Here is a 26,835-nt window from a genome sequence, read left to right as displayed (position 1 = left end):
CCTCAAATACTGTACTATGTTTTTTGGTAGAAGCAATTCACGCCAGCTATTGTGTGATAAGACTTGCATGTGTGGATCAGTTCATAGAGTTGTGTCTGAGATGGTGAGGCCCAAGTTCAAGACCAATTCTAAACCAAGGATTGCTCAAGAGCCCAGTTTGGTTTTGAAGCCCTCATCTTGTGTTGAAGATGGAAGAATAGCATGGAAAGATCTGCTCAGCATTATGTATGTGGTGGTGAAGTTTCTGATACAGATTATTCAAGCTGGTGTGAGGCCATAAAATGTTCATTAACAGTCCAGTGTTTGAGGGATCAAAATGAGAGTAAAGGAAATCGCCTGTTTGGCTGGGTTTAAAATGCAGGTACATAGTTTTGCAGGGCAGCTGTAGATGTGGCGATAGTAAAGCTAAGATTCAAGGATAAGGTGGCTGAGTGATAGAGTTAGGTGGCTGAGTGATAGAGTTACCGTAGGATAAAGAGTGTTGTGACACTTTTCCTTTACTGGGCATAACCTTTCATGGGCCATAGTGCACTTCATGAGATGTGAAAGTTTATGCCATACTTTGTTGTTTTTGCTATAATAGTCTAATCCTTCTGGAAATTGAAGGGTAGAGTGCAGTTAATAGACTGAGAAAAAAGTGTATGCGTGGCGGGTGAGCTAAATAACAAAGGAGGAGGCTCTGAAGAAATCACAATGCATAATGTCAGAATGGCCTGTAAGTTGAGTAGTTAAGAGGATTGGCCAAAAGGTGGGGTATCTAAAGGGAAAGGTGGGGGTATCTGAAGGGACACTGTAGGCAGTAGCCTGAAAAGCAGGAATCTGATAAAACCTGATTATGGAGACAAGAAGAAATGGTGTCAAGGAAAAATTCACATGGGATGGAAACTAGAAAGGAATTAGAAAAATGATGGCGATTTGAAGGGATAGGTACTGTCTTTCAAAAAGTCACTGGCTATATAAATACCTTAGAATCTAGATCAGGGATGAGGAGCCTGGGGTCCTCCAGATGTTGATCAGGCTAGCATTGTCAATGGTCAAGGGTGATAAAGTTGGAGTCCGTGAAAACTCGAGGGCCACAGGTTCTCTATTCCTAGTCTATAGAGCCTGACAGGGCTGTTATTCCGTTTAAGAATTTTATGTAAAGGGAGTTCTGCAAGTTGTAGCTTCTGCTGTTGCTGCAACGTTGTGATTTGGCAAGTCTAGAAGGACAGTGAGATGAAACCAAGAAGCAGTGTGTGGAAGCAAGGTCTTTGTTTCATATATTGATTTCATCTAGTCAACCAAATCTTTGACACTGCCTTATCTTATAAGTCTGTTTCCTGTCATTTGCTGTTTAGCAGTTTTGTCCTATATGGAGAGAGGCACTGTAAGCTAGTTCTCTTGCTAACAAGTGTTCCTAGTTCTATTAATAATTTTTCCATCCTTTATGAGCATCAACTTTTGGGGTTTGCTAAAAAAAGCAACCCTATGTAAGCAAACATTGGATAGCACACCTATCTGTCTGATTTAGAAGTGTGCATACAATACTATCAAGAACATAACTCTTGTCTTCTATTAAACAATACTGTTAAATAAATGAAATCTCCAGATAAAATATAGGGCTTCTGATAAGTGTCTATATCAGTTCTAAAAAAGTAAACATAAAAGACTGAAACACTAAACTGCGGAGTTTGCTTATCATGAGACATTCATCTCTTTCCCCCTTCCAACTTTTCTATTGTATTTATTTCTGTTTTGCAAAAATGTTTTATCAATTGGTTTTGAAATAACGCTATATTAACCTGATCAAATATACACAATTTATGTTAACATCTTGCTCTTAATTGTTTGGGGGAAAGCTAGTTTTGTTCATTTTTGTTTTAAGGTTCTTGCAGCATTGCCTGAAAATATGAAACCTGGTCCAGATCTTTATGGCTTTCCATGGGAAATGGTGGTTTGTGGTGCAGTTGTTGCCGTTTTTACTATCTTACTTCTGATGTGTAGGAGTTATCAGTCAGTAAGTATTCAGTATGAGTTATACAGAGTTTTATCAGACTTGTTGGATTGCTTTTAACATATTCATTTGTATTTTTATAATCCTATGTAACATTCTTCCAGACCTCCTATGATGTGGCTTTGGATTTTAGCTGTAGAATTATATACTTGTCTGTATTTTGGCAACTTTATATTTCAACTTGGTGTCAGAAAAGCAAATTCAACAAAATCCATCTCCATGTTTAGTTGCATTTATTTTAATAGTTTATATTTATTTCAGTTTTAATAAACTGGCTTTCTTTGAAATATTCAAGGCTATATAGGTTACAGTTTCAGAATAAAATTTGAATAATTACTAAATTATACTCAGTAGTGCAAACTGCTGTCCCTGATGATGTAACTATCTAATTTTCTAGTATTCTTTATTTTTGTCCATTCGGCCTCACCCTGACTCCCACCACATCTTTTTAAAGATGTTAGTATATTGCTCTGATGTTTCCTTGTAGCTTGAAGAAACATTATGGAAACTTTAATTTGCATGAGATTTTGTGTGTATTTTTCATCAGCAAGATGATGAAACAGCATTTGAATCTATTAAATTAGGAATACCTTTATTTTGTGGCTACATTATTGTGTTCTGAAGTTCCATATCCATTCAGTCTAGATTGAGTTTTTAAAAAGCTTTTAGATCTTAGACAATAGTCTTCCTGTACTATTTCACAGACAGTGACTGATTACCACAGTACTACTTTTTTGCATGAAGTGCAGAAAGAATGTAGTGGGAAGCACTTGCATGTCAAAGTTGTGCAAAGGGTCCACTCCATTCACAAGCTGTTTGTTACTTTGAGTCATTGGCAGACATAACAATGGCGAATGGATTGTGGCAGAGGTTTTCAACCTTTTTGTGGCAGAGGTTTTCAACCTTTTTGAGTCCACGGTTCCCTTGACCAACTACATTCTTTCTGTGATAGTGAAAGGCGGAGAATGTTGCATCCGTAGAGTGCCAAACTGCTTAAGTGCCACATAGACACTCTTGTCTAGTAGGTCCTTTAACTTTTGCAATTTAATTATTTTTTGCTTTGTAGTTTTGCCTTTTGGCATATTTTATGCTATCACTTGTGAGAGTTGGCAGGTGAGCTAACTTTCATGTTGAGAAAAGGGCCAGCTGTGTATACACTGAGATACAAATAGCCTATGAGATTGCATGCTCCTTCCTGAGAGCAGTCTTGTTTATCCCCAGTTAAGATACACGACTGCAATAACATTAGCAGTCTGTTAAGGCTAATTTAGTTCCCCATGCAGAATTATGAACCAGCTCCATATTCTGAAAATCCTGTTTATGTGGCGAATGAAGTTAGATTTAAGCGTTGTTATTATCAGGCGATGTATCATTTAACTGTGATTAAAGGGGAATTGTGGGGAGGAAGTGTGTGATTCTGCAAGCTGCTTGCCTATTTTTGATCTTTTAATTGATTTTAAGAGAGCCCTAATGTTATGTTTGCTCTGGCACTGGGAATCTACTTTGTTGACTATGCTACTCTAAATTTCCCTGAATATGGAAAACTGAGCCTCAATCCCATCTATGCTGTAAACAAACTGCAATATTTGCTCTTCTTTTGCAGATTAGAAGTAGACTTTATGTAGGTAAGTTCAAATTTTTGTCTGTGAGTTGAGTTTAGCTGCAGAATTGAGTTGAAACCGTTTTCTCTCCGTTAAAGGTTACCACATATAGCTCTTCCTCTTTTTAGGAAGAGAGAAACAGCTTGCCAGTAAAGTTGCTGAACTAGTTGAAGACAAATGTAAAGTACTGGAAAAACTCAGTCTCTGCAAAAAAGAGGTAATGGTTACTGTTTCCCTTCAAAGCTTAAATGCTTAGAGTTATTGCTTCTGCCCAAATTTTTTAAATACTGTAATAGAATATAGACTTCCATATTTTATTTTATTTTATATCAATTTGGCTTAATAAATGTGTGTGTCCCTTCAATTACCATTTCTTATTCCAATGCACTTGCACAACCTCGTTACATAGGAGCTGCATTCAGATGATGAACGAGTATTTTGGCTACACACACACCTGCTTTGCTCCTTCCTTTGTACGAGTGAGAAAACCAACCAACCAACCAGAAAGCTTTCTTTTAACCAAGTTTCCCGTTTAGTCTGAACCAGGAAAATAATTGTTGGCTAATTTTTATGGAGCAAGTCAAGATAGTGAGCCATAGTGGAAACTGACTTAATATCCAGGCTTGTTCTGAAACCATTAACCATGCAATATGCCTGCAATAGAAATGCTATAATGTGCAAAGATACCTAGATCACCCACTGCAAAAGGGTGATAACCATGCTAAGAAAAAAGAGTTCATTGGTACCAAGTCAGTGCTCCCCAAACTTCCCCTCCATGGACCACTTGAAAATTGCAGAGGGTCTTGGCAAACCACTTAATTATTTTTCTGTCTGTGGTAGCAATGATAATGCACTGTGCTAGGTGCTGTAGGATTTTTTTATAGACATGTCACAGACCACTGATGGTCCATGCACTGCAGTTTGGCAACCCCTGGCTTATAGAACCTTGTTTTCCTGAGAATTCTGCTAGGAATTGTCACTCTCTGGGCTCACATACTACTAATTTGAACACCCTGTTTAGCCTAGTTCTTGACAAGTCTGTTAATTATAAAGCTGAAATGTGTGGAACTTTTGGTAGCAGAGCAGTTTGAGGAGCACAGCCATAGGTTGTCTGATTTCCTTTATTATTTCAATTTTAATACGGAATTTTCATTTTAGTATGAAGAGTTAGAAAACTTCCTAAAAGATTCCAGTCTTCTGCAAGGGTCAGTCAGTACATCAAGCATGAAGGTAAAAGTTGAACTGGGAAAAGTACTTTATAATTCACTTTATTTATATATCACTTTATTTATAATTCACTTTATTTATATATCACTTCATATTTTAATATAAGTCTCTATTTGGCTTAAAAACAACAACAAAAAGGAATCAATATAGGAAAAAGAATAAAAATTGAACATTAAAAAATAATACAGTTTCTAATCCTGCTAATCATCTTCATCATAATTCCACATTTGAAGGAACATAAATGAATGAGCATCTGTAAAATATATTTTATAAACTAGAATGTTCTTTACCACCTGATCCTGTGCATGTTTGTTCAGAATTCCCACTGTGTAAGTCAGTACGGCTCACTTTCAAATAAGTAAGCATTGAACTGCAGCACTAGATAGGTTTATGTTGTTGTTTATGATGTGTACGTATACTAACTCACTGCTTTTTGGGGGCTATTTTGTCCAGTCACAAGGCATTAAGTTAGGATTTTACTGTACAAGTGCAGAATCCGGAATTTTGGTAATCCCACATTTCATTTTTAAAGGCTTTTAACCCTATCTGCAGATAAGCTCAACAAAATGTAGAAAATGTGGGATGTCATACTCTGCATAGGCTCTTTTATCCATGCAAGGCTGGCAGAAGTAGAATCAAGTATGTAAAATGAAGTAGATTGTGCTAACTTTAATTTGCATGACTTATGCAGGTTGAATAATTTGATTTTGTACATCCTTAACCTAGGCATTTAATTTTTAGTGTATTAAAATTAAATATAATGAATACATCCAATGTAACTTTGTCTGTGGAGCTGCTCTTAATGTTTCTACAATACATAATTAAAAGTTAAAAGTGCTCAATAGCTACTACTTCATTCTAGATTAACCTTATTATAAATGTCTTCATGTTATCTTTCAAAACTTGATTATTTTAGGCAGCATATGAAGAACTGAGCAGCTCGAACTCTGCACTCAAGAGTGACATAGAATGTTTAGAAAAAGAAGTTAAAGAAGAGAAGTCCAAACGATCAGAGCAGGATGACTTGGTATGTCTTTTGTTCAAAGCAGTCTTTCTCAGGGAGAAAGTTTGGCCTTCAAAGAGAAATCAGATAGTGTAATTTATCTGCATTAAAATTAGAATGTCCTGCCCTCATCTCCTCCTCTCTATTTGCTTTTTAGGTTGTTTTTTTTAAAGAATAACATTAAGTCATTGAAGGTCAATTGTTCCTGTGGCTTTTGATCAAAAACACTGTGTACTTCATATTCCAAATACATTCAATGTATTTTTTCCTTATCAGACTGGTCCACAATTTTTCAGTGTGTCCTGGAGGCAGCACTATTTGAATTTAATTATGTACAGCAAGGGTTGCCAACATTTTTGGTTCCAAGGACACATTTGTAAACCGGAGAAACTGCAGTGGGCATCCCATTGCAAACAAGTGCACACTGCAGCCTATTTTGGCTGCAATAGAATGCTTCTTTCAAGCCTAATTTCAGCAGCGGGGTGGGAGCCCTGTGGGTTCCAAGGAAGACTGTAGACTGCACATGTACCACCGTATTTGCAACCCCTGAACCCAATGTTGGTTCTTGAAATGCAGCTATCTATGTCTGCATCTTAACTCTCTCTGTGTGTTTTGCTCATCCAAGGATGAATTATTGCCATTTTAATTAACTGTACATTCCTGAACTGTACATTCCTGAACATCAGAAAAAGTCCAGTTGAATTCAGTGGGACTTTTCTCCCATGTATTTAATTCAGCATTCTGTGAGAAACATACATGGACTACAGTTAATCGAACTTCCTGTTTCCCTGTGCCAGTGTTGTTTGTTTAGATGAATTTATAAGAGTAGAAGATCTTTCAATATGAAAACATTATTACAAAGCTAATAGAATTGAATGTTTTCTTTACAAATGTGCATAGAATACCTTCATAGAGAATGAGACATTTACCTTTGGGGCACAATAGATAGAGCCAGTTGACTTTTGGAAGTTATTTAATCAACTTTCTAAAGCAGGGGTCCCCAAACTTACCTGGCTTTGGGCCGGTTCCTCTGGCACCTATTGCGTGGCGGGCCGGAGGGCGGGGGTACGCGCTCCCATACGCGCGCACACTTGCTTTTTTGGCGCAGCGCAGTGCCGGAAATGGCTTCTGCGCATGTGCAGATGTCATTTCCAGTGCATTTCCGGGGCGGCGCGGCACCAGAAATAGCTTGTGCGCGTGCGTATGGGAGCACGTTCCCCCGCCCTCCGGCGTGCGCACAAGCTATTTCTGGTACCGCGCCGACCCGGAGATGGGCAACCGCATTGCGGCGCGCCAGTAAGAGCGGGCTGCGTCGGGGGCTGCACAATTGGCTTGTGTGGGCCGCATCCAGCATAAAGCATATTTTATAACGGGTGGGGAACAGGGCTGGGGGTGGGGAAATACCCCCATAGCCACATGGGCACTTTGACAGATGGGAGGGGCTGTGCACTTGTCAATTTCAAAGAAAGAATTGTGACAACACTTAGAATGCACTCCCAACTCTTCCTTTGCAGCCTGGCTGGATTAAGTCAAAGAGAGTCACTTCTCTTTTATTGCAAGCTATATAGTATCCTGTCAATGAGAGCTGAAAATAAAATGGTTGCAGGTGATCCCTTGAGAAATACAGTATTTAAATCTAATTCAATACAGTGTTTGTTTACAGTTATTTTGACAAGGCAGTATCAACCAGAGTATTTTATATAAATTTATTTTACTGTTTTTGTAGTTGATTGAAATACAGAGAAGAATGGAATCCTTAGAAAATGAAGCAAAGTCTATTCAAATGCAAGTAGCTGAAGTAAGCCAATCTTTAGATATTAATGTAAATGTTTCATCATGCACTACAGCAAAATCTTGGACCTCACTGTCAACATTTTTCATTAGTCTTGAACTTAAGTTCTTTATGTCTCCTCTGTTTAGACATTTGTTTCTTGTAAACAAATTGAATTCCTCTTGACTTGCCATTAAAGGTGGTTTGCCTTTTTCTGCAGTAATTTGGCATTCTAGGAGGAGAATTCAGGACTTTTGATTTACTGTATTTCAGCATTGCAAATAATGTAAGCCAAAGTTATCTTTTGCCTTGTACACTCTCCAGAGCAGTTATGCAGCAGTGATGTCAATGTGTGTGTGTTTGGGGGGGGGCACAAGCTGCTGCTGTGCCATTGGCAACCAGGTTCCATTGTTGTCACTTAGAACACAGGGTGTACACACAGGGTCACTAGTGCTGTTTGACAGGTGGAACTGTGTATTGTCATGTCAGTGGAGAAAGCCCTGCTTGCTTATTTTATTTTTCATTAAAACATCTTTCAAAAATCAGCATGCAGCGTTAAATGAATGACTCACAGCTTTAGAACCCCAGACCATTGAGAGGTTTTTGGTGCACAGATCAAATGCCTATGATATACTGTATATAATTTCCTGCTGCTGAAGGTGGGATGCTGGGATTGCATGCATCTCTGTCCCAGATTCACAGGATTGCAAGGTGAGCAGAAAAGTTCGTACCTGTTGTTTATTTTGGAGAGCATCATGTGTTTGGCAGGGGACAGGTGGGTTCTGTGAACATAGTTATACTGTGGATGAGGGAACAGAGATATATATCTTAGTGAGTATCACTCTATGGAACATAATGTTATGATATGGTATTAAGATTGGATTGTAAAGGCTAATGCCTAAAGTCAACCAACAGAACATCTCTACAGATTAGGAGCACATACTAAAGGAATGGATAGAAATAACCGAAAATGTAAATTCGATTCTATGTATTTTGTATATACTTGTATTAGCAGCTTCACTGTGCTTTATTTCACTTAGGCCAAGTCCACATTAAAAGTATATGAGATCAACAGAGAGAGGTTGAAAACATCTGTCCAAGATGCAATAGCTGAAAACAACCAACTTCATGAAAGTGAAAAACAGGTATATTATTTACACTGTGTAGTTTTATAGAGTACCTTTAAGGAACATTGTATCCTCACTTTAGAATATGATTTTAAATATTGTTAAGGCTCTGGTTTAAATTATTATGTAGTTTAATTAAAGTTAGAGGGAAAGCTAAAGGAAAGTGTGATAGTCCACAGACTGCTATAATTTTTGTGACTTTGCCTTCCATGGGGTAAATCAGTTGCAAATTCTGTGAGTGGTTTGATGTTTCGAGCTGTTTGGCATTTCAGTGCATTTATTAAGACTCAGGCCCTTCGGCGGGGTGGGTGGGTGGTTCAATTGCTTCCTTGCCATCAGAGAGGTTGGATGCTCTTTGGTCTTGGAGGGTGTGTTTCCTTCAGAACTCTCCTCTTTCTCTTTGACTTCCCTATAGAGGCTTTTCTAGATTGATGTGCCTGGGACAATGTCAGGAGAGTATTTCTGAGCTACTATCTCAGTCAGCTTTTAATACTTGTCTCGCTGCTGATTGCATCCACCTCATATTTCCAGCTTGGGGATGATTAATCATAGGCTTGGGTTGCATACTGGTAACATGAAAGCTGGACTTGTTCCACGTAGTCAGGTTTTATGCTTTAAATCTCTAGCTCCATATTGGCCAGAACATTCTGGGTTATGTCGTGTTGTGTGTCTCAAGCTGATGGGAAGTTCTTTGCTCCAGTAGAGCCTTTCATCAGCAGAATGGGAAGGAAGGCAATTTTGTTGATTTCCCCTCCTCCCTGCAGACCCCTTCTGCCCTCTTACACTATTCTAAGGGCTTCCCGGCACCCAACTGTTCTGAAGCAGATTTCGCAGGGCAGGTTTGAAAAATTGCCTCTCTTCGTGTTCCACTGATGGAAGGTTCTGTCGGATCAAAAAGTCTTATATTAGTGTGCAAGACACAATTGGATGCAACCTTATATATTTCCATGCTTTTTTAAAACTGAAAAAGTTCAATAAACATGATTTTAATTTTCATGTAAAGCAAAAGAACAGCTGTCAAAAATTAGAACATATGAAATGTCAGTTAAAATATAAAATATTCAGCTCAATGAATTTTGCTGTATGTAATGTTAAGAATTTAGGCCAGACCTTTTAGAATTCAATATTATGAAATTCTAATAACTGGTTGGTATAAATTAAGTACTGAACTTTTTAACTTTTGTTTCCAGCTCTTAAAAGAAGCTGAAGGACAGAGTGAACAATTAAGTGAGTTAAATGAGCAAGCAAAAATGTTTGAAACCTCAAAAGCAAGTATGGAGGAGACTCTTAAAAATAAAGAAAGTCAAGCCAAGGTAAAAATAAAGATTTATTTATTATATTTATATTCCAACTTTTTTCTCAAAGGATGGTTCTCCTACAACAACCCTGTGAAGTAGGTTAGGCTCAAAGGCAGTGACCAGCCCAAGGTCACTTAGTGACTTTCATGACCGAATGGGGGTTTGAAACCTGGTTTCCCAGGTCTTAGTCTAACACTCTAAAGCAGTGTTTCTCAACCGCTGTTCCGCGGCACACTAGTGTGCCGCGAGACGCTGGCTGTTGTGCCGCGACGTGCGGCGACGAGAAGGGTGATTTGCATTGTCACGTGCCTGGCGGCCGCCAATAACAATCACTACCCCGCCGGAAAGCAATATTTCTCCTCCTCTTCCCCAAAGCTCAGTGCAAACGAGCCTGGCGGCCGCCAATACACATCACTGACCCGCCAAAAAGCAATATTTGGCAAGTGTTTCTTAATATAGGGCGGCACAGAGTTAATTTTTTAAACTTTTTTAATGGTGGTGTGCCTCGTGATTTTTTTCACGGAACAAGTGTGCCGTGGCCCAAAAAAGGTTGAGAAACACTGCTCTAAAGCACTACACTATGTGGCTCTTGCTTTACTTTATTCATATGGCATGTGTGAATTCTGGGCATGCCTAATATCACCTGGCACACAGGAGGAAATTTGTTACTTATTTTGGGGCTCTATCATGGGAAGACTGCATCACATTTTAAAACAGCAGGGAGGGTTCTTGAATTCTAGAGGAGAGAGAGAGAGAGAGAAAGGAGAAATTCCAGGAGTTGCAAGAGAACCAATTTTATTATGTATATAATTCCCCCCCCAAGTATTGCTTGGTGAGCTTCTAAATCCTGCCACTCAACAACAGCTTCCACTCCTTCCTTTGGGAATATTTGGAGAGATACAGATGCTTCCCTCAAGCATTGATAACACTGCTTGGAACTGTGGTTGCCTTGTAGCTTCATTGATTCCTATGGGAGTCACTGGTGCAAAGCTCTAGGAGGGAGCATGGTAGACTCTGGTATGTTTGGCAAGTTGCTAAGCCCTTTTTAATTGGCTGAGCTGTATGTAGGGTTATCTGCTTAAACTTTTTGGAGTCTTCCCTCCTCTCATATCAAGCATTCCAATTGTGTAAGTGAATGGGAGAAAAGGCCTAGGCAGAAAACTAGGGCCATAATATTCCACTGATTTCTTTAGGCATCTATCCACGTCCTTCCAAATTCCTCAAAGGGCAATTTCCAAATAGCTTTAGTGGAGGTTCAGGTGACTTTTTCAGAGACCAAGGAAGCTAGTGGTCACATACAGATCTGCAGTGCTGGATAGAGAGAAAAACCTGCCTGCAACTTTACTGGGGGTTCTGGAATTCTACTTGTATTGAGTTTGCAAGAGGTCTAGCTACCACAGTAATGCATGCTGTTGTAAAAGTTTTTCTCTTAGAAGTAGTCCACATGGAACAGGAGCTATTCCTGTAAAACACTCGATATGAAAATACTGTTAAACATTCAATACGTTTATTGAATATATATGAAATGATAAATCATAAATTGTTTTGTGAAGAGCCAAGGACTCATTTGTGGATCTTGTTTTATAAATATGGTATAGTCACTGACAGAGAGCTTGTTGAAGATGAAAGACTGGAGCTTTACATTAGATGAACATACTGCTGCTGAAGACAACCATTGGGATAATGATATAAAGACTGAAACAGAAAATGGGGAGCACTTAGGTAAATCATTATTCATTTCCTACGGAAAGGGAAAGAAAAGAGAAATGATTTCGTTTTCAAATTCTAGAATTGCCGCCTGTTCTCCTTCTTAATATGTGTGAATCAACTACGTACAAGGGATTAAACAAAATCTATGGCATAGGTGTTAATAGGCAATAGCCTATTGCATTCAGTGCATAAAGTGGATTTTCACCAAAGCTTTATGTTGACATATGCTAGATTTCTCTGTGCTGCAGCCTACTGCTCAATGTAACCTCTGAAGTTAAAAAACAAAAAACGTAGAAAAACACAATCCAAGTTGTTGAGACACTAACCCCAGGATAACTTGCCAAAGCACAAACTGGTCTGACAACCACTACTCATTCTTGTCCTTAGCCTGAGGATAAGCAGCCCACATGAAAAGGTCAATGAACTTAAGCCTGAGGAGTGTACGGTAATTCTCTCATTGGATTGATTACACATTTCAAACGCATTTCGAAAAAACTGCTTCTGTAAAGCATTGTTAGATGAATAATGTCCCTATCCCCTCCCTCTTGAACTCACTGCTTCTTACAAATAATACAACTGTTTTTAAAAATTGGGCAAAAGAAATCTTTCCCACTTAAAAAGCAATACTGTGTTTTATAAATAAATAACAAAAGAAAAAGTTTTCTGTGATTTGTTGGTTTTTTACACCTTCTCTTCATTTCCCTTAAACCAGATGATCAGGAAAAACGAACTGTAAAGAAGTTGATTCATGCTGCGAAGGTAATACACTAATACTGTGATTATTTTCTTTACTGGTTTATAAAAACTTTTTTGGGGAAAAAATTTAAAGCAAGGGTTGGACGAATCAGAGACAGAAGTGGGGGCGCAGGACACTTTGGAAGCGGAGAAAGTCTGTTCACGCAAGGGGCAGGCCAATCCAATCCCGGCCATCCCCTGCTCCACTGTTTTTTAGAACCAGGAGGTGCTTGAAGAGGGAAGAGCAGGAGAAGTCTGTGGTTGCGTGTGTGCACTCCCATAAGATGAGGGTACATAATTCGGGGGGGGGGGGAGTTGGTCCTAGTGTTGCTTTAACTGCTCCACAGGGCAGGAACCTGGAAAAGTTAAGGCGAACTAATTGGGCACTAAAAGCTTGTGTGCATGTGTATCCTGTGCAACTTAGGAGCTGCTGGAAGTGTGTACGTTTGTCATTAAAGAAGTAAGCATCAACCAATCACCTTCTTTGGCTAGGTGGGTGCAGGACAAGTATAGAAAGTATTATTAGAATGCTGCCTGGCTTTGCCCTGGCACGTGATTTTGTTTTACAATGGGTGAACAACCTCCCTTTAGGTACCTACTGTTTTTGCTGTGATATATTATTGGTGTAATGTAGTGATGTTATCGTTCCATTTATTTTAAATGGCTGTTTTAATGATATACTATGTGAAAACAGTTTCTGTTGTGCTTTGGAGGAATGGTGGGGTGGGGGAAAAATCAAATACATAAATAAGCATTGCAGCCAGAAAGTGATCAAGAACTAGATAAAGATTTGTTTTAGGAGTGCAAATGTACATCAGTAGCTTCTTTTGCAATTATGATTTGAAATAATGTATCTTTTTTCTTTGATATAGCTAAATGCTTGTCTAAAATCTATGGAATCAGAAATAAATCAAATGTGTTCAAAGCTAACGGATGAAAACAAAGCAAAAGAGCAACTTGCAGGTAATGATGAATTCTTGATTTCAATGGAGGTTTTTTTTTAAAAAAAAAGGAAGAAGAAAGCTGTTTTCTATTAATTAAGGTTTTAAGGAAAATCTTTACTTTTAACTGAATGAAGCTGTGAAGATAATTAGAAATCTCTTATTGATCAGGGTCCAAGGTATCTTGGAAATAAATATTAAAATGAAGAATTTATGATGCAGTATCCTTCATGGAGTGCCTCAGGAAGGGATTTTCTATGGCTTGGTGTGATCTCTGAATGGGTAAATAATGGTTATGGGTATTGTTCCACTTTCAGAGACTGCCAAACTGTAGAGATGAGAGATTTGTAAATATTGAAGCAGGTTGCATACTGTATAGAAGCGAAAGCAGCCATGTAAATTTGCTGTCTGTTCTATCCCCCCACCCCACCCCCTTCAGAAAGAATAAACCCTTCCAGAGACAATGAAAGGGGTTGAATCTTGTTGAGGGGAGTTTGTGACAGAGGCAACCCTACCATTAGGCAGAGTGTGGTACAGGCCCAGGGTCAGACTTTGCTGCTGCTGCCACACACTCACTTACCACTCACTTACTACACACACTCACACCTCCTCTGCCAGGAGGACCCCAGAAGTGTGTTATTAGTGTTCCTGGTGCTGCTGTAGCATGGGAACCAAACTTAGCTCTTAATTGCAGTTGCCATCTTCCATGTTAGATTACCCAAAATGGAATGCTCAAGCCAACATTGTGTCAGACGTTGCATTTTGGGTAATTTAACTTGGCCGGTGGCTACTGCAGATTGGAGCCAAATACTGGCTAGCCTTCCATTCAAAAAGCACTGCTGCTTCCCATGACTTAAACATGCCAGGTGGCCTGGTGGGGAAAGCCATAGGAAGCAGACTTACACTGAGTCAGATCATTGGTCCATCTAGCTGAGCACTGTCTACATTGACTGGCAGCAGCTCTCCAGGATTTCAGACAGGGGGCTCTCCCAACCCTGCCTTGAAGTTACTGGGGATTGAGGTGTGAGGTGAGTGACCGGTGGAAATGTGTGGCTAAGGAAACACTAAGGGACAACCCACGGAAATTTGAGGCAACTGCCTCAGACAATTAATTTTGGATGTCATATCATTATTGCATTTTTAATGTCAGGGAGCTGGGAGAGGTGTTTCTGGGTTTTTTCCAGAATAACTTGCTCAGCTGTGCATACTATGCACTTTGACTGGGTAGTGGGTTGGGTTGGGGGACAGCACAGCTGTTCTGTCTCAGGCAGCAAACTTGGGCCAACCTGGATCCTGATTAGGAAGTAGAAGACACCAAAAACAAAACACAAAACCTGGATTTCTATGCATTACATGGCCATTATCTTGGTAGATTGAGATGCGGAGGTTGTTTGCTGGGAAACTGTTGATGCTGACATGTGTGGTATTAGGTAGTATTAAATAGGACTTTTATTCAACACTGGTAAAGCTGTCCTGTGCCTTATTTCCCTCCTGTCTGCGTCTCAGCCCATGTGGTCCAAACATTTGTCCTGTGAAGGAAATAAAAACAAAATTTGGTCCACAAATCCATGTGAAAGGGGGGGGAAATGTATCCTTTTAGTGGGATTTCCAAGCATTTTTCAAAGTGACTTGAGTTATTGTACAGGGACATAATGAGGTTTAAGGCTCTTCCAAACTCCTTCAGAAATCATTTTTCTTTTCAGCGTTAGACTACTGTAGTCAGTCTTCAATATTTGTTTCCTTTATCATATGGGTTTAACATATCACTTAATTGTAATTAACTCTTAATTGTGACAGAACGCATTGAAAATCTGCAAAAGGAACATATCACATTGCATTCTGAAAATACACACTTTGAAAGCGAAGTTCAGAAGCTTCAGCAAAAGCTTAAAGTCATGACTGAACTGTATCAAGAAAATGAAATGAACCTTCACAGGTATTGGTAGTGGTTGATTTGTTGTTTGATGAATGGTATTTCACTATACATGATCTTTGTTTAGATAACAGAAAAAAAGATGTTATACGTAACTTGAGCCTGCCATGTTTCTTCAACAATTATAACCTTGTCCTGGCACTGGGACCTTGCTGCCACTTCTTGGTCTATTCGCTTAGTACTTCATATGGTTTCTAATACAGTACTGTGTTTTTAAACAACTCCCAAACGTTTTGGGTTGATGTGACCCTCTTGACCAGTGTGGTGTAGTGGTTAGGAGCGGTAGACTTGTAATCTGGTGAACCAAGTTTGCGTCCCCGCTCCTCCACATGCAGCTGCTGGGTGACCTTGGGCTAGTCACACTTCTCTGAAGTCTCTCAGCCCCACCCACCTCACAGGGTGTCTGTTGTGGGGGAGGAAGGGAAAGGAGATTGCGAGCCGCTTTGAGACTCCTTAGAGTAGTGATAAAGCGGGATATCAAATCCAAACTCTTCTTGCAATCCCCTCATTTTGGGGATGTTTCCTCTTTGGAAGCCAAATGTGACTGTGCTGGATTTTCTTGGCAATTGGCCATTTCCATGTACTGTATGTGTGGTTGAATAGCACTATGGCTACTTCTCTTAACTGGCTTGCTACACTTACATCTTGTACCAAGTTCTGGGCACTATTCAATATAAAAGTCCAGGTTTCCCATCCCTCTGGTCAGTTCCATGACACAGTCATCTAGGATATCTAGATAATTTACCGCTTTGTCATGGCTGGACTGGAACACATATGTAGTCAGTCTGTATGATGCTAGTTGAAGTCACTCATAACTGCAGCATTCCCTCGTTTGGATTCTTCCTTGATTTCATTCTTTTATCTTAAGATCCCCTGAGCATTTTGATCATGGGGGTGCTAGCACTTCATCAGTACTAAATTTCTCTTGGGGCCCAGTTACTATTGTTAGCAGATGTGCAAGTTCTTAACAAATCCTTTTTCAGGTTCAGGTAGGTAGCCATGTTGGTCTGACGCAGTCGATCGACATATATATATACATATATATATATATAGTCCAGCAGCACCTTAGTATAAGCTTTTGTGTGCATGCACACTTCAGATACCTGAATTTATTTAGGATCTTAACACCATTTTTATTGTCGCTTATGCTGCATATAATTAAGGATCAGGCTACTAGGGCAAATGGAAATTACTGTATGTGTCAGTGTTTGTTTGTTTTTAAATTAGCTTCAGCTTTTTGTGGATGTTTTCTTAAGATGACTAGAAAACAGTTGAGTTGTAACTAATGAAAGTCTTTGTTTATTTTATTTTTTAAAGGAAATTAACTGTAGAAGAAAAAGATCGTTTACAGAAAGAAGAAAAGCTTTCCAAAGTTGATGAGACAATCAGTCATGCTGCTGAAGAAGTGAACCGTTATCGGTAACTATGGATTTCATTTGGTATTTTCCTCTGTTGAATGAAGAAAATTCAGTGGAGAACTAGCATCTTGAAACTTCTGAAAAATCAGAGGAGTCATATGGAGTAGTACCTCTAATCAAGTCAGTGAAGTCCCATTACAGTAATCACAACTGACTCAAGCCCCTTCTCATAGTGTTTTGGGTGGAGAGAGTGGTTATCAGAGGCTCGGATTCGAATGTATTTTCCTAGAGTGGAAAGGCAATTCACCAGATTTTGCTGCTTTCCTCCTTCCTGTTGGAGCCCACTGTGTCCCATCCCACCTCAATTCTAGAGGATCCCTTCATCCTAAGGAGCCAGGAAAGCCCTGTTACGTAACTGGCGTTCTGCTCATGCTTCTCCGGAACCCACCCAGAACTTCCCCTAAGGGGCAGGCAGCTTTTAGGTAGCTTTGCAGAGCTTGTGGGTCTTGACAGTCACCAGATTGAGTGGATAGGTTATCCCTTTTTTAAGGTGCTAGATATTCTAGTGTCCCTTCTGCATCAGTGGAGGAAGTTCTTCTGCATCAGTGTTCTAAACAAGGGCTTGTGGGAGTGGTTGGGTGCAGAGATGCCAAAGAAGGGTGTCAAAACCGTCAGAATGGTCAGTTCTAGTGCTTTATTACAAGAAAGGTGCAGACTTACAGCAAATCAGCCTGCAGACTTACAGCAAATCAGTTCTCCCTTTTTTAAGGGAAATTCCCTTATGCTGAATAGGCTTCCTCGCGAGAAAAGGGAAAACTTGGCAGCTATGCTCCCAGCCTTTATGGGATTGACATTGAAGTAAGGAGATGGCTGTCTGCACCCACACAAACATTCATAAATTCTTTATAGACAAAGCAGCATACATTTCTTGGCCATGACTCCACCTGACCAAATGAGGGCATAGGTGGCAAATGCCCAAATCTTACAGATAGTTGCCCTTTCTGGGCCCAGAGCCCAGCACTCCAAGCCCACAGATAAGGATAGCATCAAAGCAAGCAAATGAGCTTATAGCCAAACAAGTGAATATAAACATATATGAGCTCATTGCTACAACTGCCAATTAATTGTGGGGTTATCTTGACTACCAAGATGACATTTGCAGAGCTTCTGGAACAATTTGTCTTTGGTTCGACACAGCCAGGTTACTACCCTCCCCCAACCTTACAGGGCCTTGTAAATCAATGTAGGCTACAAAGCTTCAATTGGAAGAGACCCCATTCAATTCCAGTTTTGTCTCTTTCACAACAACAGAATTTTGCAGGCAGCTTGACAAAAGGGGATAGTTTTTCAGGCAGGTTCCAATCTGCTTCAAAGGCCATCTATTCTTGCCTAACTGGTGCTCTGCCTTCTGCTTCAGTAGGGCTCCCAGTTAGATTAGGTTTGGGGTTGTTGCTTTTTTTTTAAATGACATACTTTTCAATGTTTCTTAAGGTGTTGTGATAATATCTGGTGTGCAAAATTATCATTGTATAATTCCATTACAGACAACGAGCAGAAGAACTAGAAGAAGAACTGAAAAAAACAGTTCACTCTTATGAGAATCTGGTATTTATATATATATTGTTTTCTAAATTAGTACATATGCTATGTTCTTTAAAAATGTTTAGGGGTACTCTCATTTTGACTCAAGAAAATCACCATTTTGTAGTTCAAATTGGGGAAAATAAATACAGTAAATGGACAAAAGTACAAAGATCCACAAAATGTTTAGGGGTATGCATACTCCTGCGTCCCCCCAGAAAAAATGCACTGCTCAGAAGTAAAATTCAGTTCAATTAAATTTGCTCCCAGACAAGTATATAGCAGACTGAGGCCTTTGTTGTTATTATTTTTATTAATAACATATATCTTAAATGAATTGTGCAGCATCTCTCACCTTTAAAGGCTTATTGACTTTGACCACAGGTGAGGAATGTATCAGTGGGCTAGATCCATAACTTCCCCACCTCTGTGGGCCATTTTGATAGGTGGATGGGGTTGCTCATATGTCAGTCCATGATGGCCCATGACATCAGGTGATGCAACACAAAAGCACATCAAGTGAACTCCCATTTCTTCCTTCACAGGTGCTGCTTTTCAACTGAAGCAGTGGCTGTGAAGGAACATTCTACCTTTGCAGACATGGCTCATCTTTGAGCCACGGCAGCAAAGGGAAATTTCTGTTTGTGATTTGTTCCTTTTTGCATTTGGCACCATTTTCTGTCTACAGGAGGAGTACCTCTGCTGAGTTTAAAGAGTCATAGCTTAGCGTTACATACAAACCACATATCCTGGTTTAAAACAAGCTGTTTTAGTTTCTAAATAAGCCAGCTTCAAACCACGTGTGAACCCAGCCAGCGTTTTGTATTTAATCACTCAAGATGTTAGTTTATATTTGATCAAAAGCATGGCAGATCATTTGCCAGCCCTCTCTCAACTCCTTGTGGAGATATCTAAGGCCCACCTAAGCTCAGCATGAATAGGAGTGGGATGGGGGAATTCTTATGTCATTGCATGCGCTTTCCTCTTCCTCCTCTTTGGTTTTTGAGGCATGCAGCTGAGAAACGGAGGCATGCTAGTATCTGTCCAGATGGCATTCCTCTCTTGTGCCCGAGACACTTTCATTGGGGTAAAATGCTGGGAAAGTTTTTTTAAAAAAACCCTTGTTTGCTGTTGTTGATCAACTTGGCAAGAAAGGAGTGGAGATAAGAGAAGAAACAGCAGGAAAAAATGTGGTGGGAAATGAGAGGAGGAGTGAGCACACAAGAGCACTGCAGGGCAATGTGAAAGAAAAACAGTATTGAGGAAGGCAGAGAGACCTGTGGAATGGAGGCACAACAGAGATAAACATTATGGAGTGGGGAAAGGAGAGAGATTAATAGAAGGTGGGTGTGGAGAGAAAGCAAATTGCCATATCCTTTCCCACAAGACATGTGCTAGCGTGGCTCTTTGGAATAAAAAAATGCATATTGCCCCTCAGACTGTGATTTGAGTTCTGCACCTCTGAACTAATGTGGAATTCTCTTTTAACAGGTTAAGTCCCATGAGCAGAAAGCTCATGATAACTGGGTAAGTTGCAAATGCTAAAAACTTGCCAGCCTTTCTGAAAAGTGTGATGCTTTCAAAGGGGGCAAATGCATTTTTATTATTTTATTTTAAAATATTTGTATGCTTCCTTTGAGAGATTCACCTGGATCTTTCTAATACACTCATTTGCCCCTTGCTCTGCAGCTGTCCCAAAGAAACTGTTAAATTGCTCCTTTGAACTCCCCAAGTTTAGCCATTATGCTGGGTAAATTGACAAAAGTTGTTTTGAAGGTTTTCTGTGAGTGGCTATAAATCCATATGTGCGCCTGGATGCTGCTAGCCCACCCTGTTTGTTATCTTATTCATTTACCGACCACTATCTCCCCAATAGCATTTTTTAATTATATTTTATAGGGCCTTTTAAGCTTGCTCTCTTTAAATAAGTATATTCTATCTCCTCTGATAAAGTCTAGTGCTATTGCTCAGTTGTAGGATCAGCTGCAGGGCTCTGCGTGCTGTTCAGTGGCAGAATTTGTGACAGTTCAAGTTGTGTTTGAAGAAAAGCCCCTCTGCAATGCACTTCAGAAGGAACTCTTTCAGGGAAGAGGAAGAATGGAGAAAGGGGGGGAAGCTTCCCATGCCCCTTGGTTCAGAATTGTAGGACCATAAAAATACTCCTTTTCATTAGTACCAGTAAAAAAATAGATGGAGTAAATCCAGTGTTTTTTTTCCTAAAGAAATGTTTAGGGGTACTCTCATTTTGACTCAAGAAAATCACCATTTTATAGTTCAAATCAGGAAAAGTAAATACAGTAAATGGACAAATTACAAAGATTCACAAAATGTTTAGGAGTTTGCGTACGCCTGCATCCTCCCAGAAAAAAAATCACTGGATAAATCTAATTTACCTCAAAAAGTACAAGCTTATGGCAGGAAAAGACCATACAATATGAGCTCATGAATGCTATGCCCAGTTTCCTCTGAATTATGTCTTATGGAATCTTTTTTTATAGTAACAGTAACAGTAAATCCCTTCTTGTAAAAATAAATCCTTCCAAACCCAATGCCAATTTTAAAATGTTTGATTTTGCAACACTCTTCTGGCCTTGTTTCAATGCCATTTTAATAAATATTTTGGCTGGTTTTGCAGCTCTTATCTAAGAATAAAACAGTCCGTCCTCTGATAACTTTGCAGTAATGGAGAACAAAATGTGATTGCAAAACCCATCTTTCACACATGACAAAAAAATAAACCCCACCCCTCTCTTTCCCCTGTTATAAGGCACTCCAGTTTTATCAAGAGATTCACACAAATGGAATCCAAGGCTTTTCCATATGATAGCTTCCTCCAGAGCTTGAATTGGCATGGGCCACTAAAACAGATGGGAAGGGAAAATGTCCCAGCTAGAATTGAGGGTTTGCTCAACAACCGTTGGGTGGGATTCAGTTAGTGAAGCCCAGCAGCAGCACCCCTGCACAGGGACTCTGCACCCCTTGAAATTGGTTTGGGTGGCAGGTGGGAGAACTGGAATGGTTCCTGGGGATCGTTCCATCTGGCACGCCAAACTGCTTGCCCTGATGGAACGATCAGAAGAGCGCAACATTGAATTTCTCCTATTAGTTTGACCTGTACTAATCCTGCTAGACTTGGGGTAGCCATCATCACACTTCTGGATGTTGTTAGACTACACTGCCCATCATCCCAGTCCTGTTCGCCATACTGATGGACTGATGGATATTGTAGACTTCCACATGGAGGGCAACATGTTGGCTAATCATAGTTTGTTTTCACCAGCGCAACAGCACCGTCTCTGTAAGTTGTGGGTGTCAGACAGGGTGACATTTAGTAGCTACTCCCATCGAAGGAGCATGCTAATTAAACTCGCAACTTTTATGGGAAAGAGAACGCCATCAGTATTCCATAGCTTCTTTGTCTGTTAGTACTCATTGGGTCAAATCACTAGCAAATAAGAAAGATCGGGATATTTAAAAGCAGGCTTACACCCAGACCCTTGATGGAGTCACAGTGGTCCAGCAGCTGCAAATTGCATTGAAATAAGCAGTCTTGCATTATGGTCATTGCTCACAACGGGGGAAGGGGAACTTCACTTTTAGTATCATTTAAGCTGTTTCATAGCTTTCTAATAGACTGCTGTTCTACGATAGGAGATAACAATGTGTGAACTTTCAACTGGAAATATTTCTTGTGCTTTAAGGTATAGCAGTATTTAACAAGAACTTTTATTTTTAAAGCTGGCAGCACGGGCAGCTGAAAGGCACCTCAGTGATATAAGAGAAGAAAATGCATACAGTAGACAAAAGTAAGCATAAAAATGTACACACTGAAGAACATGATTTTGTTGATGTACTGTTGTTACTGAATAATGTGCCGCCGTTCAGTTACTATGTCACATCAGTGATCAGTTATGTGAGTTTTCTTGAAAAATAAAAATTGATCTATATGCACAGGCTGATGTTTGTCATCAGCGTATTACTGACAGTGTACTCCAAAACTCCGTATTTAACTTTCTGATTTAACAATTAATACCTGTAACCTATTTCATTAACGATTTTTACCTTTTTCATCAGTTAGTTTTTCAACTAGGAAAAAATAGGGAAGAAGTTAGTTTATTAACATGTTCTTCTTTCCTTTAGATTAACAGAAGCAGAATTTAAATTTGATCGTTTGGAAAAGGATCCTTATGCTCTTGATATGCCAGTTAGGGCATTTGGCAGAGGTACAGTACTTTTTAAAATGTGCATCTTGTTGAAGTGTAAAGAGACCGTGACTCCATTTATGTATGAAAGCATAGCTGGTCTTTATTCATGCAGGCATCATTTTTATTTCATTGACCTGTAGCAGCAACAGCATATAGTATTTTGATTCCCGTTGTAATTTTTGTTCCTATTAACAATCTGTAGAACATTTGAAAATTATTTAAAATGACTTTTTTTTAATTCCATGACTGATAATGAAGTCAAGAGATTGACTTTTCTTTTGTCCCAAATTAGTTTTAAACCTAGGTGAGAAATGAACTATATGTCAGCCCATTAACTCTAACCTGTGAATTTTAGTATTTTGTTTTAACTGTTCCAGAGCACTCCCCATATGGACCCTCACCAATGGGCAGACCTTCATCTGAAACAAGAGCTTTTCTTTCCCCTCCAACCTTATTGGAGGGTCCCTTAAGATTTTCACCTGTGCTTCCAGGTGGAGGAGGAGGAAGAGGTACAATTCTTAAATTTGAAAACTTAACTTTCACGGATTCTCTCTCCTCTTAGTCTATCCCTCCTTTCTTGGTAATGGATCTATCTGTAAAAGTATACTAAAAAGAACCCGGTTAAGAGTAAGCTTAATTTATCCATATAAATGCACTCTAGCATATAGGTCAGGAAGTAGTAGTATACAGTACCATTATTTTCCAAAACCCAGTGTGTTGGATCTAAAAATGCTCTTTTACACGTGGAAGATGTATTCTGCTCATGGAAGGATTCTTAACAGCACCTACTAGAGCTTTTTGTGAAAATCATGAAACTAACTATGCTTCCACTAGTGCTGTCCATCCATTTGTGGAACAGTGTATTTCCCCTAGTTTCTGCAGCTCATTACAGTAGATGGGTGCCCAACACAAAACAAAAACAGAATAAAAGCTTTAAAAAACAACTACTTTACTCTTAATTTTTTAAAACAACACTGTTCATCCATCTACCTACTAAAAGTGAAGCCAGTGCCATATTTCAGATTCAAGAAAGGGAGTTTGAAGGGAGGAGTAGGTCTTTTATATCATTGTAGCAAGAATATTTGAGTCTATTTGCATTTTAGGCTGTTGATCTCAACAGAAAAAACAAAAGAGTTTTGTTTTTAACTGATATGTATTGACAGCATGTGGTGAATAATCTCAGGAGCTGTTTCTTTTTGTTCTGGCTTTTGTTGGAGAGGATGGAGGAAATAGACAATTTGCTGACTTGAAAGTGCAACTATACTTAGATAAATTCAGAGCCAGTACAAGTATAACAAAATAGGTGATAGACCAACATAAATCAATACTTATGAGCCAGATAGTGTGTCAAGCCTTAAAAGCTTCTCAACAGCTTTTAATTAGAAATGAAAATGCTTTAGTGTACAGTAGTTCAAAATATCGCCCTACTGGTTTAAAGTGTGTTTTCTCATTTATTCTTCTAAAGGGGGGGGGGAATTCTCTAATCTTTTTCAGCTGTCTTCTTACTTTAAATATTAGAGATTTAAGGGAGGGGAGAATATTGCATTTGATGGGGTTGATCAAATTTCTTGGGGAAGGCTAAGCAGAATTGGGCTCTGAGAGAGGAGGAATCTCTGCCAAGATGTTGCCAACACTGATGAGGTTGATGAAAAGACTTTAACACTCTTTTTCCTCCCTTTGCCCAGTGAGAGGAATCAGAATATAATGTAGACTTTGTTTCAGGGTTCCTTCCACCCTCTTTCAAAGCAGCTGTCTTAGTATTTACTTTACTTTTGACTGACTGAACAGTTGCACCCCTCCTGGAAAAAGAGCACAAGACTGAAATTCACCAAGGGAGCCATGTGTGTTATTCTACCACCTTTCAATGTATTGGGATATTGTGGTTTGGTGCGTGGTGAAAACTGCAACGACGGATGTCTCAAGTGACTGAATCCATTGTAACTTGTTCAATTAGGATCAAGAGGACCGGGGAATGCTGGCATGTATGAAGTTAGTAATGAAAGAGGAGAGTTGCATTCTGACAGGTTATCTGATCCCCACAGACCACCTTCTGACACTGGATCTTTGTCACCTCCATGGGATAGAGATCACAGGATAATGCCCCTGCCTGCAGGTAACTAAACACAGCCCATCATTCTTTGACATTTTCTTTTTTAATGGCAATTACAAAATGAAATACTGCTGAGCTCCCTTTTGTTTTGGACCCTGCTATGACCTCTGGAGGTATCATTACCAGGGCTTTTTAGGTTCAAGTGTTTGATGGTGTACCTAAGGGATAGCAGCACATGTATGATATATATGAGTCTGATATCTGCTTAAAGATTCCAAGACCATATTGTATAGTTGACTGACCCTGATAAATGGGATAGATGTGAGATTTCCATCAACTAGTAGGTTTAGGTAGCTATCGCCCCCTTGTCCTTTAGTTTGTATATTCCATAACACAAACATAAAGTTGTTAATAAGCCACCATTGTGTAATTCTAATAACATCTACTGAATAAATTGCACTTTTTATTGAATGGTAGGTCAGCTGTATAATGAGCAATCTCTTCCTCGAAGACCAGAAAGATTTTATTCCAGTCATCCAAACTCAGGAAGACTTTCAGGACCAGCAGAACTAAGAAGTTATAGCATGCCTTCATTTGATAAAGCAGGTAGGAACTGCTTTCTTTTAGTACCCAAATAAAGGAGTTCATTACCAAATTTGGCTGCAGCAGTAAATAATCCTTTTTTGCTCAGAACTAAAGCCCAAAGAGCTTGAAATCCAAACACCCAGAGCACTTTCTGTTCTCTTGTTTGTAGCATATCAAAGAGTGCCAGTAATGACTTTGGTATTTCGAAATTAATGTTCTTTGCTGTTTGTAATACCAAGCTGTAATCCATGTTTGTGATACAAAAAAAAGAAAAAGGGCAGCAATAAAGTTTAAGAAACGTCTGCACTTTCTCCATGTTAACTGGACTGCTATGCTTTGCTTACCATAAGTCAAATCATTACTTTATCTCCATTCAGCATCTGTGGTCACATGTGGGGGGAAATAACCTGAATTCTTGCTAAAAGCAAAAAAGCCCTTCATCTAAAACATTTGACCTAAGATCAGTAAAACATTGATTTAGACTTTGAAACAGACCTTGTTCTCTACAACCAGCATAGCGTTTAAACAATGCCCTTGGTGTTTACACACTGGTTGTTTTGAAAAGATAAATTTTCTTCCCTGAAATGATCCTCTAGTAAATCTATACAGCAGCCTTGTCATTTAACTTCAGTAGGAAAAACAATAGTTCAAACTGGTTGTGAGCGGGGATGGCACTATTTGTTTTGTTTTTTGAAGTGCACAAAAGTATCAATACAGTCAACACCTCTGTTTAGTAAATGTGCAAAAACATACGTTTCCACGCCCATCTTTTCTTTGGAGGAAAGCTGTTTTGGGACTACTTATTGCTAAAGTGCTTGTTGGGTATTTCCCCCCACTTCCAGATGGACAAGCATCTGAGAATAACTCAGGAACAGACTTAAGTGGAAATGGAATAAGAGATCATCCCAATGACGGTGTAAGTAACAGACAAAAGATTGAGAAGATCAATTTCTTACTGAATCCCATTTGGTGCGAAAAAGGTTTGCCAAGTTTCTGCTGAATTTGACAGTTCTTTAAATTGATTTTACACAGTATGTTGCTGCAGCATTATTTATTACCTTATGGGCATTTTCAATTACAGAAGACATGTTAGCTAAAATAATAGTTTCATGACTGAATTTATTTACAACCTGAAAGAGCAAGAAAGATGAAAGGACCGAAAAGAAAGGTTGGAAATGAGTGGACTAGCTTTTCAGCGCAGGGGTGATGTTGTGTTTTGCTTTAATGAACTTCCTACTTGTAGCCTTTGAGTTTGGCACCATCTCAGCCCTGTTAGCCTACATTCCTGGTTTGGATTAGGCTTCTGCTTTGATCTGCCCTCTTTGTAGCTTGTAAATCATAGCTTCATTTCAAGCTTACATGCTTTGACAAGTTTCTCAGTGGCTTGAAAAAGTGGCACGAGCTTCTTTCTAAATATTAACTTGCCTACTTCCCTTTCCTCACAGAATACGCTCAATGCCTCGGATCAGTCTCATGCACCTGACAATGGAGGCTTTGGGCCTGGAATTGTGCCGCCGCCACTGCCCTTACTGCGAGCTCCTCTAATGCCAATGGACCCAAGGGGGCCTTTCATGAGAAGAGGCCCTCCTTTTCCACCAGTGCCTCCTGGCGCATATGGACCTCGAGAATATTTCCCAAGGGATTTTGCTGGTCTGCCACGTCCTCTTCTGCCAAGTATGTTCTTGCTGCTCTTACATTATTTCTCCCCCTAAAATGC

The 26,835-nt window shown here is 39.5% G+C and overlaps 1 protein-coding gene across 7 annotated transcripts in view; it reads left to right on the top strand.

The window, feature by feature from the left end:
* Positions 1 to 26,835, top strand: part of MIA2 (MIA SH3 domain ER export factor 2) — a 49,085-nt gene that overhangs the window by 17,378 nt on the left and 4,872 nt on the right. For 6 of the 7 annotated variants that reach the window (XM_035108826.2, XM_060272771.1, XM_060272775.1 and 3 more), the window contains 22 exons: positions 1,865 to 1,996; positions 3,597 to 3,618; positions 3,723 to 3,811; positions 4,753 to 4,824; positions 5,738 to 5,848; positions 7,551 to 7,622; positions 8,636 to 8,740; positions 9,913 to 10,035; positions 11,619 to 11,742; positions 12,443 to 12,489; positions 13,338 to 13,428; positions 15,204 to 15,342; positions 16,657 to 16,758; positions 18,242 to 18,302; positions 19,770 to 19,805; positions 22,017 to 22,084; positions 22,419 to 22,501; positions 22,861 to 22,992; positions 24,438 to 24,596; positions 25,011 to 25,139; positions 25,961 to 26,034; positions 26,564 to 26,792. In XM_035108826.2, the coding sequence (XP_034964717.2) occupies positions 1,865 to 1,996; positions 3,597 to 3,618; positions 3,723 to 3,811; positions 4,753 to 4,824; positions 5,738 to 5,848; positions 7,551 to 7,622; positions 8,636 to 8,740; positions 9,913 to 10,035; positions 11,619 to 11,742; positions 12,443 to 12,489; positions 13,338 to 13,428; positions 15,204 to 15,342; positions 16,657 to 16,758; positions 18,242 to 18,302; positions 19,770 to 19,805; positions 22,017 to 22,084; positions 22,419 to 22,501; positions 22,861 to 22,992; positions 24,438 to 24,596; positions 25,011 to 25,139; positions 25,961 to 26,034; positions 26,564 to 26,792 (2,200 nt within the window). The remainder of the gene's footprint in view (positions 1 to 1,864; positions 1,997 to 3,596; positions 3,619 to 3,722; positions 3,812 to 4,752; positions 4,825 to 5,737; positions 5,849 to 7,550; positions 7,623 to 8,635; positions 8,741 to 9,912; positions 10,036 to 11,618; positions 11,743 to 12,442; positions 12,490 to 13,337; positions 13,429 to 15,203; positions 15,343 to 16,656; positions 16,759 to 18,241; positions 18,303 to 19,769; positions 19,806 to 22,016; positions 22,085 to 22,418; positions 22,502 to 22,860; positions 22,993 to 24,437; positions 24,597 to 25,010; positions 25,140 to 25,960; positions 26,035 to 26,563; positions 26,793 to 26,835) is intronic. The other variant, XM_060272768.1, reaches the window with a different exon arrangement.

The sequence above is a fragment of the Zootoca vivipara genome, chromosome 1 (genome assembly GCF_963506605.1).
Source record: "Zootoca vivipara chromosome 1, rZooViv1.1, whole genome shotgun sequence".
Lineage (NCBI taxonomy): Eukaryota > Metazoa > Chordata > Lepidosauria > Squamata > Lacertidae > Zootoca > Zootoca vivipara.
Note: the sequence above shows the minus strand (reverse complement) of the source record. Positions and strands in the feature narration are given on the sequence as shown.